Raw genomic sequence first — 16,990 nt, 5'->3', positions numbered from 1 at the left:
ACCTTTAATTCATATTTGCTAAAGAAAGATGGAGCGTCGATGATGGCCTGGAGAAATTGTGTGTGTAGGAGAGGAGCATGCAGCAGCAAAAACAGTTTCCAATGCGCATGTGAAAAGAAAATAAGTCGTTACTATATACACACGTATTAAATGTTCAAGAAATTTGTTTAGGAATAATGACAAAAAAGCGGGGTCCAACAAGCATTTTAGGCAAGGGGGCCACGTACGGATGAACTAAACTGCCTCCCCGGGTGTAGTGGTAGGGAAGCCCAGTGAAACCTACGTCAAATAAAAAAAATGGGCTGCTGGAGAAGGTAGAGGAAACTTTGGCCACGTGCTGTTGCTAATACGAATAAGCGCATCGCCTAGCTTTTACAATTAGCCAGGCTTTAGAGCCATCATGTAAAAATGAAACTGAAGGAATGGTGAGTTAATGTGTGTGTGTTCTAATAATGACATACCACTTCTGCAAGCTTACCAACCAAAACCACGAAACTATTATAAGGCGTGTCGTAGTGAAGGGCTCCGTATCTAGTGACCACATTTAGCTCGTTAGTATTCACTTAAAATGAAGTATACGCGCCACTTGCATTTCAGGACATCAAAAGGCGACCACCGCGGTCAGGGTCGACGCCACGGCTTTTGTGTCGGCAGCGAAGTAATGTAAGTGATGTATTATGTGTGTTTTGTCACTGCTTAGCCAAAGCTTATAGTTGTCACAACGAACCACACTTGTTTAAAGAGAATTTCCTTATAGATGTGTAAGAATGGGTTATCTGCAGTCGACACTGTCATTTTAGGGAACGTTCCCCAAAAGAAATGAAAGTTTTGCCTTTTACGTTCAGAAGAGACAATGTGACTGTGGGCTACACCGTATCAAAAAACTCGTGAAGTATATGGTGGCACAATATTGTAGGCTTAAATACACCCATGATGCGTTGATAAAAATGGAACCATTCGGGCCAGGAATCGAACAGGTCTCATGGCTGTAGTGCTAAGCGCGACGCCACAACCAAGAAGCAGCGCAATGGGCTTGTTGGCAGATTGACATAAAAGAAATTCCAAAGTGCTGAGATGGAAACAGAAATGATTGGTGAAGTTTTCGTCCTAAGACTACGACATGACAAACAGAAACGCTGCAGTGGAAGGCGTTGGGAATTGCGAACATCAAGGTGTTCCTTAGCGTGCACCATTAAAGTACAGCACTAGGGCATCTACCTTTTTGTCCTAACTGAAATGCGACCGCCATTGCCGGGATTAAGCGCATGATCATCGGAATGAACTGCCGAGTCTTGTAACCACTGATCCATCTTACTGGACTGGGGTGATAAACAAACCGAGACAGATAGCATGCTGTTTTGACGAGTGCTTTGACTTTTGGCCAAAACCACGTTTTATTGATTGCACATGATCAAAATTATATTCATATACCAGAACAATATTTACAATATGATAAATCAGTGTGAATTGTTAGTGTGAACTCTCTGAATGCACAACAAATTTTCCTTCAACAAATGAAAAGTTCAATTAAACTAGTTCTAAAAGAATACTTTGCAAAATGTCTACTCCGCGAAAGACGTGGACTGAGATGCAACGTCAGCAGCAAATAATAAAAACGAAGACTGATGGTCCACTGTATTTCATGGCTATACAAATTGTATTTACAATTAAAAACTTTCTCGAAACTCCAAGTACTTTCGAATGCTTCAGACTACTAAAGTGCATCCCCATGCTACCGAGACCACAGGAAACAGATAAGTAAGGGCGCACATATGCGACAAGTTTGTTAAAGAACATAAATGCGACAAGTTTCTTCAAGTAGACTTTCAATGAGGAAATTGCTGTGTAGTGTGTTTGAAGCGTACATTCCTTGGGCTTCATTATGTCAAGTCAACCACTGAGCCAACCATTCACCTGCACATTATGTACCCCAACTGTACACATCTGGATTACACATCAAAGCTCGACAAATATACAACATTTTTTTTTACTAGGAACATCATGACTAGCAGAATTACGAATGCACTTGCTTCAATTGTAAGCGCATGATTTGCCACTCTGAAGCATCGTATCTAATTATCGCAACATGTTGCGCTTGATCACCAATAATGGTATGGCATGACAAAAAAAAGCGTGCTAGCTGACAAACTTTGCCTCGTTCTGACAAATTTGGCGTCACTACAACAGGGGCTGTGCGACTTAGTGGTTCCACGATTGCAACAAAGCGCAATGTTGTTGTAACCCAGTGTTTTATACCACACTGTTGATGGAGCCGCGACACATTGCCAATCTGTCCTTTAAATGCATCTCAATTATGAGAGGGACAGAGGTTTCTGTTCAGCCACAGCATTGTCGCGTCTCATGCCCAAACAACAGCGAAAACTAGTGCGTTGGTTTCACTCGTTCCATCGCAACAGCTGCTGGCCACAGAGGCAGTTCCCTTTCACCTGGGAAACACGTAAGCCCCCGGTTCCAGCAGCGTCAGAGGTCACACTTGTCTCGATGATGGGCACAACTGGCCGAGGGTGCCGGCACCCGTGGCCACGGTTAGCTGCCTTCCCGGACCCCAGAGGGCCGCGTCTTCTAGCGGTACGTCCCCGGTGAGCTGGTGGTGATGATGGTGGTGGCCAGGAAAGCCGGCGACGCTGCCGCCGTTTGACGGTGCCACGAGGGCGTCTTCTGCGCACGGCTCAGAGTCATCCTTGGAGCAGCCGACCACTTCTGTCATAAATGCTATGTACATAATAGCCAGGCGGAGCGTCTCGATGCGGGACAGCCGCTTCTCGTATGCGAACGTCGGCACCTGCAGAACGAATTGAGCGTTAAACATTTTAACGCCAAATGCAACAAAGCACTCGCACTTTGAAAAAAAAACTGCAGCAGCGTGGTTGACGTATATATTGAAGGATGAAAATGCGGCATGACAGTTTGGTACAACGACTATTAACCGCAAGTGCTCGAGTTCACCTCGTCGTGTCATCTTAAATCTGGCTGTTAACGGGCCTCTAAAGAGGCTCGCACGTTTCTCTTTTTGCACCCGCAAACAAGCTCGCTAATTTACAATATTTTCCAAAGTTGTTGCGGCTAACCAGAATTCCATCTCATGGAGCTTTTCGCCCGCAACCATACCACTATCTCCAGAGTGGTGCATGAAAATACCGACTGTGCACCTTGAAGTGCCGGGGATATCTAAAAAGGCAAGCCTGTCATCTGCAGCCCTCAAGCAGATCTCACTGGACCTCTTGCATTTCTCGTATGCTAACCGAATTCATGTTTACACGGATGGTTCGGTCTCGGGAAGTTCGACAGGTGCCTTTGTCATACCATCTCGATCAATCACAGTCAAATTCAAGACATCACACGTCACGACATCTACGGGATCCGAGCTCGCCGCTCTTCGAGCCGCTGTGGAGTTTGTTACACAAGAATCCCCCAGTAGATGGGCCATTTTCTGTGACTCCAAGGCAGCCCTTCAATGCGTGCGAAGTCTACGACGTGGAAACTACCACCAGATGATGCATCGTATTAATGAAATTTGTCATCGCGCTGCTGATCAAGGGCATGACATTGTTTTAGAATGGTTGCCGGGCCACTGTGGCATCAGTGGTAACCACCTCGCCGACGACGCTGTCCGATGTGCCCACGATGGAGCGCCCACACTGTTAATACCCTTGTCAAGAGTAGACGCAGCTAGAGAACTTCGTCACATCGCGCATAATGCCACGCTTGCGCACTGGAATTCTCCACTTAACTCCATTCATCACTCTAAGAATCTTAAGTCCTTACGTCAGAAACAACTGCCATCCAAGATTTCTCGACGTGACGCTACAATGCTATGCCGGCTGTGGACTGGGGTAGCGTTTACTAAGTCATTCAGCCATCGCATTGGCATGGCGGATTCATCCATGTGTGAAAGCTGCAACTGTATAGAGACTATTGAACATCTCTTGTGCCACTGTGCCCAATTTGATGAAGATCGCCGGACTCTCCAGTGTGCCTTGAATAGACTCGATGACCGGTCATTTAATGAAGCAAAGATCTTAGGAGTCTGGTCATGCACCACATCAGCACAGAAAGCCACACGAGCCCTCCTGAGATACTTGTCAGCAAGCAACTTCATTGAGGGACCACCTGTGAAACTCGGCATAGTGTGTGTGATGTGACATGTGTCTATCCTTCTCTCTCTCTTTTACTCCCCCCTCCCCCTCCCCATGTGTAGGGTAGCAAACTGGACGCATAGTCTAGTTAACCTCCCTACTTTTCCTACATTCCTTCTCTCTCTCGTACAATATTTCGCAGCTATCACCTTTTACGAATATTTAAGCGCTTCACGCGTCGCAGGTCCTCCTTTTTGAAAAACAATCAGCCTGCCTTTCTTCTGTCCAATCGTTTTTGCAGGTGCAGTGACGAAATTTTGACCATAAGCAAGACAGCGTTTGTACCTCAGTACTTTTCACTGGTCACGAAAATTCTCCGTCAGTCTACGTAAGTGCTTTGTAGGCGGCCAAATTTGAACATGACATGGCGCCATTGCTGATAAAGGGACGCTCGTCAATTCCAGAGAGGCGACGGCATAGTATAAGTGTTCAGCAGTGCTGGCGGTAACGTGTTGCAAGTATTGCCATTACCGGTAACGCGTTACTTTTTCCGGTAACTTAGTAACGTACTGATACAATTTTAGAACTGCAACAGGTAACATATACTTTAGTTCCAATTTTTCGGTATGACGTGCCGTGTCACGTTACCCGTAAATATTTCATCTTGTAGGTGCCATTTTCTCCAAGCTCACGCCGATAATTTTTTGTCGCAGCGTCGTTCAGCTGTCTACCTGCAGGCTTTAACGAAGAAAGCTTGGCGTATATCGTTTGTTTGTTTTTTTGTAGGTATTGAAGATAGAAATTCATGAAATGAACCTAATCCACGTGGAAAGGGCAGTCTGAAAAAATCCGCGGAATCCGCCATGATAAACAGCAGAAACATACTTTTTGTGGAAATGATGTGTATCAGGTAGATTGCTGGCATCTGAGCCTTTCTGAGACAGAAAAACAGCCTGCCCGAAAGGAAAGTGTATGGACTGGTTTACGCCACACCGCGTGCTGAGTGTCATGCTTCGTACGTGTGGGAAGCAAATATATTCTTGTAGAACTAAAGTGGTTGCTTGGGCATGGTCTCCGAGAACCCACGGCAGCATAAAAGCAACGTCTGGAAGTTCGAGTAACAAAAGAGTACATTCAACGTGGTGAACGACCACTATTTCAAATTGCACCAGTTCGGCCTCGTACACTTTGAGCCCAATTTAAAAGCCCCATTTTGTAGAATCCTGGCCCATCCAGGAGACAGCCAGTAGCTAAACCACTCTACAGGTGAACTACCAATTGAGAGCCTGCATAAACGGAATTAGGCATATCATGAACAAAAGGCGTGGCATTGGTAGAAAAAAACATGAAAAAGAATACGATACGCAAAATGTCAAACAAGCGAAGAAAAAAAGTAATTTTGTTTCTCGCTACCATCGCTGGCTAGTTTTCTCGCTACACTTCTTTTAAACAAAAATTCATGAAGACCACTACACACATCAGACATATCCAAAATTAGGCTCCTAACAATGGTTATCGCAAAGCAGAGGTGTAGGCTGAAATTGTTTCCAGAAGGAGGGATGGGGGCGGACATTGAGCTGGAGGGAGGGCCAGGCAGGTAAACGACCATTTTATGGCGTTTTATGGAAAAAAGTTCAGTGGACGGGGGGAGGGGGGAGGACGGCAAAGGTATACCACCCCCTGGATACGCCACTGCCGAAAGGGGGCATTCTAGATTAATCATTATGAATCCTAATACTACTATTTTAGATTTCATTCAGTATTTAGTGTATTATGCACACAGCGCCCAGTAGCCCGAAGAAGAACTCTGTTTTTCAAGCGCATTAATTACGAGACAAGAAATATTGAACCTAATCTACATGGAAGGACTAATTTGATCCCCACTGGTTCTCAAAAGTTTCTAATGTATTAGAAGTATTAACGTTACAAAAAAGACGTCTTGTGTATAAAATATATGCACAACAAAGCGAGAAAGAACATTGTTTGTAACTTGTGGAGCGAAAAAAAAAAGAAAAACGTCAGGCCTGCGCGGAAGGCGCAGCACAGTCATAGCGAAAGCTAGAAGAGCGGCCGTTCAGAACCTATTCTAAACACTCAAGTAAAGTCAAGAGCTTTGACAATGTTGCGCACCCATGCTGAAGGATTGACCAAGAATCGTATAGTTTTTCTGAATTTCTTCCTTCATAACCGGTTACGACTAATCTGTTTATGAGAAATAAAAGAAAGACGCAACAGGACGAATTTGATAGATGAATTGTAAATAATCTGTAGTGTAATCCAAAAAAGCGGCGTATTTTCCTTAATGTGAATTTAGAAAAGTCAAAATCTACCAACGAATGATTTCAACAGTTAAACCTCTTTTAACTTTTGACGATTTCCTGCAATGCGTCAACAATATTCCCGTCGCTGTGGCCGAAAGACAAAGCCCAAAAAGAAAGCACGTTATGCACATTTAAATCTATTCCGAGAAGGTGACAAACGGCACCTAAAGTGTTTTTTTTTTCGTAAGGCAGGGAACCTATTACAGTAAATGAGGTAAAGTTCAGTTGACTCATTTACTCCAAAAACAGGACAATGAGGGGAGGCTGCCAGCCCAGCTCTGTTTAAGTATAAGTTTATCTGCGTAATTTGACAGCACAGTTCATATAGTGATTACGACTTCCGTTTCTCGTGTTTGACATATTTTACTATTCCAGTGGTACGAAAAGTGCTTTAATTCTGGTGTGACTGTCAGTGACGGTGTAGAACATTCTTTTACAGCAGTTTCCTTCTTAATCTGGTGCCTATCAAGAATTTATATGCCGGTAATGCCTCAATACCAGGCCCATTTAAAGATTACTGTGCCAGCGCATGTGCTATTTCTTTTATGTTAATTCCCTTATGTCCTACAACCCCGACCAATTTGATCAGATTGGGATGCGACGGAACTTATGCTTTGAAAGCACTCTCAGCATGCGAGTTCCCATCTGCAGTAAGAGAGGAACGTACTGATAGTGAATCCGATAAAATTACTGCGGACCTGACTGAAGCAGCTATTTTACGCAGAGCTACAACTATCGGAAAAACTCTGCATCCAAAATGGGCACAAAATCTGGAAGGCGAAACGAAAAGGACCAGTCTAGGGCAGGAGAAAAAATACCAATTCCACATTTTTCTTCCCTTTGTGACGCATCAGTTGCTATGACTGCTAGTTTTGACGTATGTGCCAGGTAATCTCTTATTATAGCTTCTAAAATATTGAGCGGCATCAGTTTTGAATTTTTCTGAAATATATCATCAAACTGTAATTGAACAGCATTTTTATTTGTACTGACTAAAGGAACAGCATAATTTGAACGTCTAAATCATCTAGAAGCGCTGTATAAGCAAAATTTGGGTATACAAAATGTCGACCAGTATTCTCCAAAAAAAACAAAACAAGTCAGAACGGTCATTAAAAGCTATTTCTAAGCGCCTTACCGCTGATTCATGCAGCCTGAGAAATGCATGTGGAGCTAACAATGTGTAGCTAACACTTATTTGTTAACTACTGCAAGCACACTCGCTTCATACTCACTAGGTCATTATCAATAAATTTATTTCTGTTGTAGGCTGGCATTCGCAATGCTATTTTTCGTCATTCTTCTAAGAAGCGCTAAACACTTGCACTTGCATTCGCTAAGCACTTGCAAGGACTTTTGTGCCAATTGTTCATGCAGTGGCTGACGACGATGAGAAAATATGGCTGAAGTTTGTTTGCGCTAATGTTAAAAGGGGAACAAGAAGCTTTTGTGATGGGTTGGAGCATTGAATGGCCCACTCGTTACGCTATTAGCATTGTGTGACGACTGTTTTTTTGAAATATATCCATATAAGCAAAACTTATTATACTTGCTGAAAAATACTTGCTGCGAAGTCGACAACACTTATGAAGCTTGTTTAAAACAAGTTTGCCATCTTCTGCTCCGCAACGGCAGCTATGTTTATAAATATGATAGTCTCTCTTGGGGACTTTCGACGCAAAAATTTTGGTCTGTCGGTCTGTCTGTGTGTACAATTGACTGTTTATCCACTCTTACAGTACCGGATACTGTGAACGGCACCAGTCGATACCATAAACGGCCAACCCCATCCACAGCGCCCACCAATTCTGCTCAAGACTCAGCGTTCATACTTGTGCGATTGTCAATTAAAAATCAGTCATTGCGCATATCTGAGGCACCATAACAACACGTATATATGCTGTATGTGAGCCTTTTACTAGAAAAGCGTACATAAGTAATTCTAAAGACCGGAGCGTTTATCACGCTGCGCTGACCATGCAACGCTTGCGCGGAAAAGCGAGTGTTTCCAACGCTTTGCTAGGACGATACGATAGTGGCACCTGCCCGTCGCCTTGCCTTCTATACCTTATCACCTCTGAGACGGGCGCCCACTCCCGTCTCAGAGCCGCGCGTTTCGTTTTCCAAAAAAACTGCCAGATAGCGCTCATGCTTCACGTGTGACATGACTTGAACCGCTCGTTCACCTCCGCTGCGCGCTCGAGGCACTCTAACGTTGCGCCTCCAGAATACCATTCACCGATTTCTTGCTCAGGACATCAAATAAATGTTTTGTTCACTTTCTCCGCTTGCCAGAATTAGATCTTTAGACGACGTTTGCAGATTAATATGCAGATTCTGGGCCAATTTTTTGTTATATAACTCCTGAGCCAGCGAGACTGACAGTTGAACTCCCTGACATAAATACTCGCAAATTGATTGATTTATATGTGGGGTTTAACGTCCCAAAACCACTATATGATTATGAGAGACGCCGTAGTGGAGGGCTCCGGAAATTTAGACCACCTGGGGTTCTTTAACGTGCACCCAAATCTGAGCACACGGGCCTACAACATTTCCGCCTCCATCGGAAATGCAGCCGCCGCAGCCGGGATCCGAACCAAATACTCGCAAATTGCAGCGGTAATTATATAGGTGAAAGTAACGAGAAATAATTAAGCACAATTATTTTTCTCCATTAATTGGCTATAAAGATGTTCCTTATCGGATCGTCAGAATGTGCTTCTTTAGTCTAGGTCATTCGCGCATGCGTGCACGTGCAAAGCCGCTTCCCCACCAACCCTCCTCCCGAAAAACGAGAAATTATGCAGCGCGCATCTTCTCACGGGGGTGGGGGGCGGAACTCGAGTAAATGTGTCGCAGAGTCAGGGAGGTTGCACATGGACGGGTGGACGCACGTATGGAGAGACGTATGCACGGACGAATGGACGGACGCTTTGCCCTACTTATTGTCATTCACTTCGTGCATATGCTGCGATTGTTGTACTAGCAGACGCTGCCTGCATCGGTCTTGCGAGGTGAGAGAGTGTGAGCGCACCGACAGTTTTAGGGCTGTCTTCCTGGGCGGGCACAAGACGCGAACATGCGCATCAGGCGTTATGGTGCGCCATTTAAATGCAAATGCATTTCTTGGTCGGGCTATGTCAGGCATCCGGCTTTGTCCGTGGCGGTAACCGCGCGCTGCACGTGTTATCTCTCCACTCTCACTTCGTTTTTCATAGCAACAGCTGCGGGCGCGCGTGCTTATCCTCGCCCGTAGCTACCGAAGCATATGGTGCAAACAAGTGTAGGAGAGGGTATGTGCAGTGCATCTTTTCTCACTGCTCACCCTCTCTGCGCCCCATTTTCTCGTCCGCTCGCGCCTCCCTCTCACCCGTTCGCTGGCTGGGCGCCTCTTAACAACATCCGGAAAAGGGAGATTGAGACGTCACCTTGAAACGCTAACGCTGAGCAAAGAACGCTGTTTTTTTGTTCATTTTATAGTATTTATTGCAATAGCAATGATATGGACACTGTCGGCTGAATTTTGTCGCTCACCATACATGTATACGTATCTATATGTGAAAAGTTAAGAACGGAAAACAATTCACTGAAAGACTCAGGCGCACGGAATCGAACGTTCAATCTTTATTTCGTGACCGCACGGCGTTAACCACTGAGCTACAAATGAGCACCTCACATAGCGGTGAAACGGCAAGCTATTTATATCTACCACAGCAAAATAGCGCCTTTTCAGCATTACTAGCGATATGGCGCAATGACCGCGCTCAGTACAAAGGTCGGTGCCCAGCTTGTCGCGATGCGCCAATGCACGCTCGTATCCCACGCGTTCTTTGCTCCGCGGAGAGAAGAGTGCTTATCCGCACTCTTAATTTATGGTGGGGGAGAATCGCGCGCTTACGGCTTTGATCGGGACGATTGCGTTTAGTCGCCGCAGCAACAAAGATCACTTCACTCGCTGGTCAGGCTCCATAAGCAAATATAGCACGCTTTTCTAACACAGTGAAACAGCAACGGGGACACTTGAGTTCGCACTCATATCCGTACCTGTGATTACGTTTCATGCTTCGTTTTTGTTTAAACAGCGCGTTAAGTTCTGAGCTGTGAAGGTTGTTAGTTGGCTCTCGTCCAGTGTATGTTGTTTTCGTGTGTAATTTGTGCGTGAGCAGCACACTGCATGTTACGATGTGCTTGCTGTCCTCAGTGGTACATTCCAATTTGTTGCGATTGCATTCATTGCTTCGCCCTTGCGGCAAAACTGTGACTCTTTTTTAAAATCGTGCACGCTAGCTACTACAGCTGGAAACGCATAGGGAATACAAGCTCAAGTTTGCGCAGCGTCATTCACCGCCCTAGCGGAGAGAAGGCAAAGCTGCGTCGCTGGGATGGGTCAGCCTTGCTTGGTGTTTCCATTGTGCGCACGGAAAACGTATTCTTTGGGGCTTTTATCTCGCATATTGCACGCTATGAGCGCCGCTCTTTCGTCATCCTGGAAAGCAGGCACACACTCCTGCTGCAGTGTCAGCTGCTACTATAGTTTAAAAATATGGCAGAGCTGTAAACTCCCAGTGAAGAATTTCCAATGCAAGCAAGGCACATGTGCTCAGGTTTGGGTGCACGTAAAGAACCCCGGGTGGTCGAAATTTCCAGAGCCCTCCACTACGGCGTCTCTCATAATCATATGGTGGTTTTGCGACGTTAAACGCCACATATCAATCAATCAATTCAATGCAAGCAGGCAGTGCGAGGAGCAGAGTCGTCAGTTGTTTGTGGCAGTTCGTTGATACTTCCGTGGTTTTGTCGCTCTGAAGAATTTTTCGTCGGGCACGGTATTACCATTACCGAGGAGAAATGTGACGGCCGAACTCATGGCGAGCTTTTTGACAACTTTCTTGTAATATTGGTTCTTGTCTCAGTCATTACTGCACAATAGCGTAATGACTGGAAGGCAGCACAAGTTGTCAATGTGTTCAAGAAAGGTAACAGAACACTTATACAAAATATTCGTCCAATTTCACTCACATTCCAATGCTGCAGAATCGTAGAACATACGAAGCTAACCGTGTGCCCGAATTTTTCAAAAGGAACGCTGCATCAACCTAACAACACCATGGCTATCGGAAAAGCTGTTCAACGACAACCCAACCTGTAACAGTAGTTCATTCGTAAACTTCATTTCTTCATTAGAGCGGCTAAGTAGGAGTATTATTTCTTGATTGTAGCAAAGCTTTTGACAAGGTTCCGCATAATTAACTAATATTAAGTCTTAGTACTATTGGCGTTCCTGAACTTTTATCAGATACATTTTTGCTTAATTTGTTGACTAACAGGAAGCAATATATTGACATTGGAGGTCTACTTTCTCAAAGTTTGGCAGTCACTTCAAGGGTGCGAGAAGGCAGTGTCCTAGGGCCGCTGTTTTTTGGCTTTTAATAATGATATGGTTAACGTAGAAAGTCCTGGTGTTCAAGTCCAATTGTTTGCGGACGACTGTGTATAGCAAAAAGAAAATTTTCATCCCTATGATCAAGTTTAGTTATATAATAAATTAAATGACTTAATAAAGTGGCGCGATAAATAGGAAATAGTTCTTAACGCCGATAAAACCGTACGCAGTAAAGTTTTTACACTTTTTATGGGTGTAAAAGAGGTGTTGTTCAAAATTATGTCTCTTTAAATTGACTTGACACCATTTTCGCTGCTTGTACACTCTAAGAGAAGGGTGTAAGTGCAAAAGGAGTGTTAATATGCCATCCGTAAAGGTGTTAATGGAAGAGTTGAAGTGTGTACACCTATAGTAGCAATGATAAATGTTCAGTTTAACTTCCCAAAACCGTTATATGATTATGAGAGATGCCAAAGTCAGCGGGGTGGAAGCGGGCTTCAGTCTTTTGGAGCAGCTTTGGGAGCAGGAAAAACACGGTTTTGGAACAGCTTTGGAGAAGTAAGAAGCACGCTTTGGAGCAGGTGTTCAGCACCAAATTGAGTGTTTTGCAGCATCAAAAATAAGGTTAAGAGCAGATTTCTTAGGTCACACGTCACTGCTTATCAGAATTTTCGTTTTTTCTTTGCTTTCTCATGAACACAAAAAATTCAATGGTTTTTACTAAGCATATAATGCTGATCAAGTGACCAGACTTACCCATATATATATATATATATATATATATATATATATATATATTGCTACGGGGTGCCACAATAGACATTGTAGAAAAGAGGACGATGTTTAGGGCAAGCTCGTGCAGACTGGGCTCCATATTGTATGCCTGCCTGTTTACCAAAAGTAAAGGTATTTTTCAGACGCCTTCTCACCGTACCCGTAACATTTTGCTGGAGAGTGCGGGTCTTCCCACAGTCAACATCCACGACGATTCTACGCAGCGGACGTTCCTTGACTGCCTGTGTAATACCTGATCAAGACGAAAACAAGGATTCTTCGGAGACTACCCCAATCGTGCTTCATCCAATTAGGCAGCAACCAACAGCACCGCATCCAGCTGCTACTAACCGCACCGTCATCCTGACTCAACCGCGTGACCCAGGTCCCTTTTCGGGCAGTGACAGTGCTGACGTGGAGGAATGGCTTCAGCTGTACGAAAGGATGGGCGCTCTGTACAACTGGGATCCGGCGATCATGTTGGCCAGTATTATTTTCTACCTTGAGGGTACAGCTAAAGTTTAGTTTTACAACCACGAGGGAGATATCACGAGTTGGGACATCTTCAAGCAGAAACTCATCGATCTCTTTGGCAAGCCCATTGGGCGTCGTCGTGCTGCGCAAAAAGAACTAGCTTGCCGACTCCAGTCCTGCACCAAGTCGTACGTTACATACATACAACACGTGCTCACCCTCTGCCGGAAGGTTGACGACAAGATGCCGGAATCTGAAAAGGTCGTGCACATCCTCAAAGGAATCGCCAATGACGCCTTCAATCTCCTCGTATTTCAAAACTCATAAACCGTAGACGACGTTATTAATGAATGCCGACGCTTCGAAGACGCGAGAAGTCGCCGTATCACTCCACACTTTTCGCGTCTTCCCAACACGGCTGCAACATCTACCTGCGAGGACGCCCGTTTGCCACCAGCCCCTGCTGATTCCGATAATATCGTGCGCATCGTGCGCCACGAAATCGAGGCAGCATCTCCCCTGCCTGACCAAGTCCAGGCCCCCGACGACTCTCGCGCCACGATTTTTTTGATCAAGAGTGTCGTACGCCAGGAACTGGCCAATGCCGGACCGACTGCCCAGTACACCTAATATGTCCCGCGGACCGAACAACCGCCTACGTTATCGGAACCCGGCAGAATGGCGAACTTCCGATGACAGGTCGATCTGCTTCAACTGTGGACGAGTCGGCCATATTTCACGTCATTGCCGCACTTCCTGGGGTTGGCAGCCATGATCGCATTATGCCAACACCCGACGCCCACCTGCTGGCTCTCGGGTGCCGATCTACACAGAACAAGATGATGCTTCGCCATCCAGGCCCACCCAACCAAGCCGCTTCCCGTCGCCCTCTGGACGCATGTCCCACTCAACTAACCGACGTCGCTACCCCTCACCCTCCTATCACCAGTCCTCAAAAAACTGACGGGCGCAGCTCCTAGAGGTGAGCTTGCGTCAACGACCCGACCCGAAATTCCTCTACACAAGATACAAGGACACAACTTGATTATGTAAATGTTGATGGTACTTCTGTGGCAGCACTCATTGACACCCGCGCTCACATATCAGTCATGAACTCCAGCCTTTGTGCTCGGATCAAGAAAGTGCTCACTCCTGCTCCGATCACTGTTGTCCGAGTAGCTGCTGGTGCAACACCAGCGGTCACTGGGATGTATGCCGCCCGTGTCACTGTTGCTGGACGTCATACCACTCTTCTGTTTTACGTACTGGACCACTACCCACATGACATCATTTTGGGGCTCGATTTTCTGTCGGAGCATACCGCCCTAATTGACTGTTCCGCTGGTGTTGTTCAACTCGTCCCACCACACGCCGTTGACCCTCGTGGTCCTGCGCCGCCAAAGCTATCCTACGCCGACTTTGTTCGCCTATCTTGTCGAGCTGTGACGTATATCGACGTCTCTTCTGATCGACCTGTGGCTGACAGTGATTATGTCGTTTCACCTAATCCTACAGTCCTCTGTTCACTCAATGTTGCGTTCCCCCACACCATCGTCACAATGAAGGACAACGTGGCATGTCTCCCTACTGTGAACTTTGGACTTTGCTCTAAAGTGCTGCCACGAGGGATATCCCTTGCAACCCTTGCCCCAGCCGGCGACTACCACAAATCGTCCTTAACAGAGGACACACCGTTATCTGCCAGTATTCAGTGGGGCAGTACACTAGACTGCATAACTGGAATGATGCCTCTAATCTCCCGGCCGAGCATGTGTCTGCGCTTCGTGGCCTTCTAGCGTCGTATCAAGATGTCTTTGATCTCTACGACCGACCTCTATGTCAAACGACAGTCGTACAGCATCGGATCAACACCGGTGATGCAAATCCAGTACACCGGCGACCCTATCGGGTTTCCTCCACCGAGCGCAACGTGATCCAGCAAGAAGTCGACAAGATACTTGCCCGAAACATCCCTGAACTTTCTTCAAGTCCTTGGGCTTCGCCCGTTGTGCTCGTGAGAAAGAAGGATAACAGCTGGCGCTTCTGTGTCGACTGCAGAATTCTTAACAAAGTTACAAAAAAAGACGTGTATCCTCTGCCACGTATAGATGACGCTCTTGACTGCCTTAGTGGAGCAAATTATTTCTCTTCCATCGACCTTCATGCCGGGTACTGGCAGATATCAGTTGATGATCTGTACCGTGAAAAGACGGCATTTTTAACTCCCGACGGGCTCTATCAGTTCAAAGTATTGCCGTTCGGGTTATGCTATGCCCCGGCTACATTCGAACGAATGATGGATGCTCCTCTTCATGGTTTCAAGGGGTCAATCGGCTTATACTACCTTGATGACGTCATTGTTTTTTCGCCAACTTTATATACTCTTCCGAGCGTCCTTTAACTAATCTTTCGGTTTTCTGCAAAGCAGGGCTCCAACTAAACTCGTCGAAATGTCACTTCGGCCACCGGCAGCTCACTGTCCTTGGACACCTTGTCGATTCTTCTGTTGTTCGTCCTGATCTCGAGAAAATATGCCCCGTCAAGGATTTCCCTGTGCCAACCTCTGCGAACAACGTTCGAAGTTTTGTAGGCCTTTCTTCTTATTTTTGTATATTTGTGCGGAATATCGCTGACGTCGCACGCCCGCTCACGGAACTACAAAAAAATGTTACTTTTGTGTGGGGACCTGAACAAGGAGCATTCGTTGAATTGACGAGTAGACTTACGACGCCACCGATTCTCGGCCACTTTGATATATGAGCTCCAACGGAAGTGCGTACCGGCACCAGCGGCCAGGGAATTGGAGCCGTTTTGGCACAACGACAGCATAGTTGCGAGCGCGTTATTGCATACGCTAGCCGTGTTTTATCGCCAGCAGAGCGAAATTACTTCATCACAGAACACGAATGCCTCGCGCTCGTCTCGGCAGTGGCTAAATTTCGGTCGTATTTGTATGGACGCCCGTTCATGGTTGTCACTAATCACCACGCCTTGTGCTGGTTGTCGTCCTTAAAAATTCTAGTGGACGTCTCAGCCAGTGGGCTCTACAGGGACAGGAATATTCCTACATGGTTGTCTACAAATCAGGTCGCCACCATGAGGATGCTGATTGCTTGTCGCGTCATCCAGTAGACCCAGTAGACCTTTCTGAAAGCGATGAGTCTACTTACGTTTTGGCACTTTTCACGTTTAGCAACATCGGAGATCAGCAATGCCATGATCCTCACCTCAGAGATATAATCCTTCGGCTTAGTGGTCCCACAACTCCTCCGTCTTTTCGTACGTTCCTGCTCCAAGATGGCGTCTTATATCGCTACAGCATGCATCCTGACGGACCTGAGCTGCTGTTGGTCATACCACAACATATGTGTCAGACTGTCCTCGCACAGTTGCATGATATTCTGACAGCTGGTCACCTAGGAGTTTCAAAAACTTATGACCACGTTCGACGTCGCTTCTTTTGGCCCGTTATTTACCGATCCACCTACCGTTACGTCGCCTCTTGCAAATCCTGTCAACATCGCAAAAAACCAGCAACCCTTTCAGCGGGACGCCTTCAGCCCATTCAGATCCCATTCGAACCATTTTAGTGGGTAGGTGTTGACTTACTAGGACGATTCTCTTTATCGGCCAGCAAAAACAAGTGGATAGCAGTCGCCACGAATTACACCACTCGGTATGCCATCACGCGGGCCCTTTCTACCAGTTGTGCGACAGACGTCGCTGACTTTCTTCTAGAAGACGTCATATTACACCACGGCGCTCCTCGAAAACTGCTTACCGATAGGGGTCGCTACTTTTTATCACAAGTTATCCAAGAAATAATACACTCTTGCGCTACAAAGCACAAGTTCACAACGGCGTATCAACCTCAAAACAACGGGCTCACGGAGGGGCTAAATAAAACAGTCATGAACATGCTCGCCACGTACGTTTCT

The 16,990-nt window shown here is 46.0% G+C and overlaps 1 protein-coding gene across 1 annotated transcript in view; it reads right to left on the bottom strand.

Moving 5' to 3' along the window:
* Positions 1-2,070: 2,070 nt before the first annotated feature.
* Positions 2,071-16,990, bottom strand: part of LOC119178770 (uncharacterized) — a 57,116-nt gene continuing 42,196 nt past the window's right edge. Inside the window, exon 2 of the mRNA XM_037430015.2 lies at positions 2,071-2,803. Within this exon, the coding sequence (XP_037285912.1) occupies positions 2,489-2,803 (315 nt within the window). The 3' untranslated portion in view covers positions 2,071-2,488. The remainder of the gene's footprint in view (positions 2,804-16,990) is intronic.

This window comes from Rhipicephalus microplus, chromosome 1, assembly GCF_043290135.1.
Source record: "Rhipicephalus microplus isolate Deutch F79 chromosome 1, USDA_Rmic, whole genome shotgun sequence".
Taxonomy (NCBI): domain Eukaryota; kingdom Metazoa; phylum Arthropoda; class Arachnida; order Ixodida; family Ixodidae; genus Rhipicephalus; species Rhipicephalus microplus.
The sequence above is the reverse complement of the archived record's forward strand: the minus strand, read 5'-3'. Positions and strand labels throughout refer to the sequence as shown.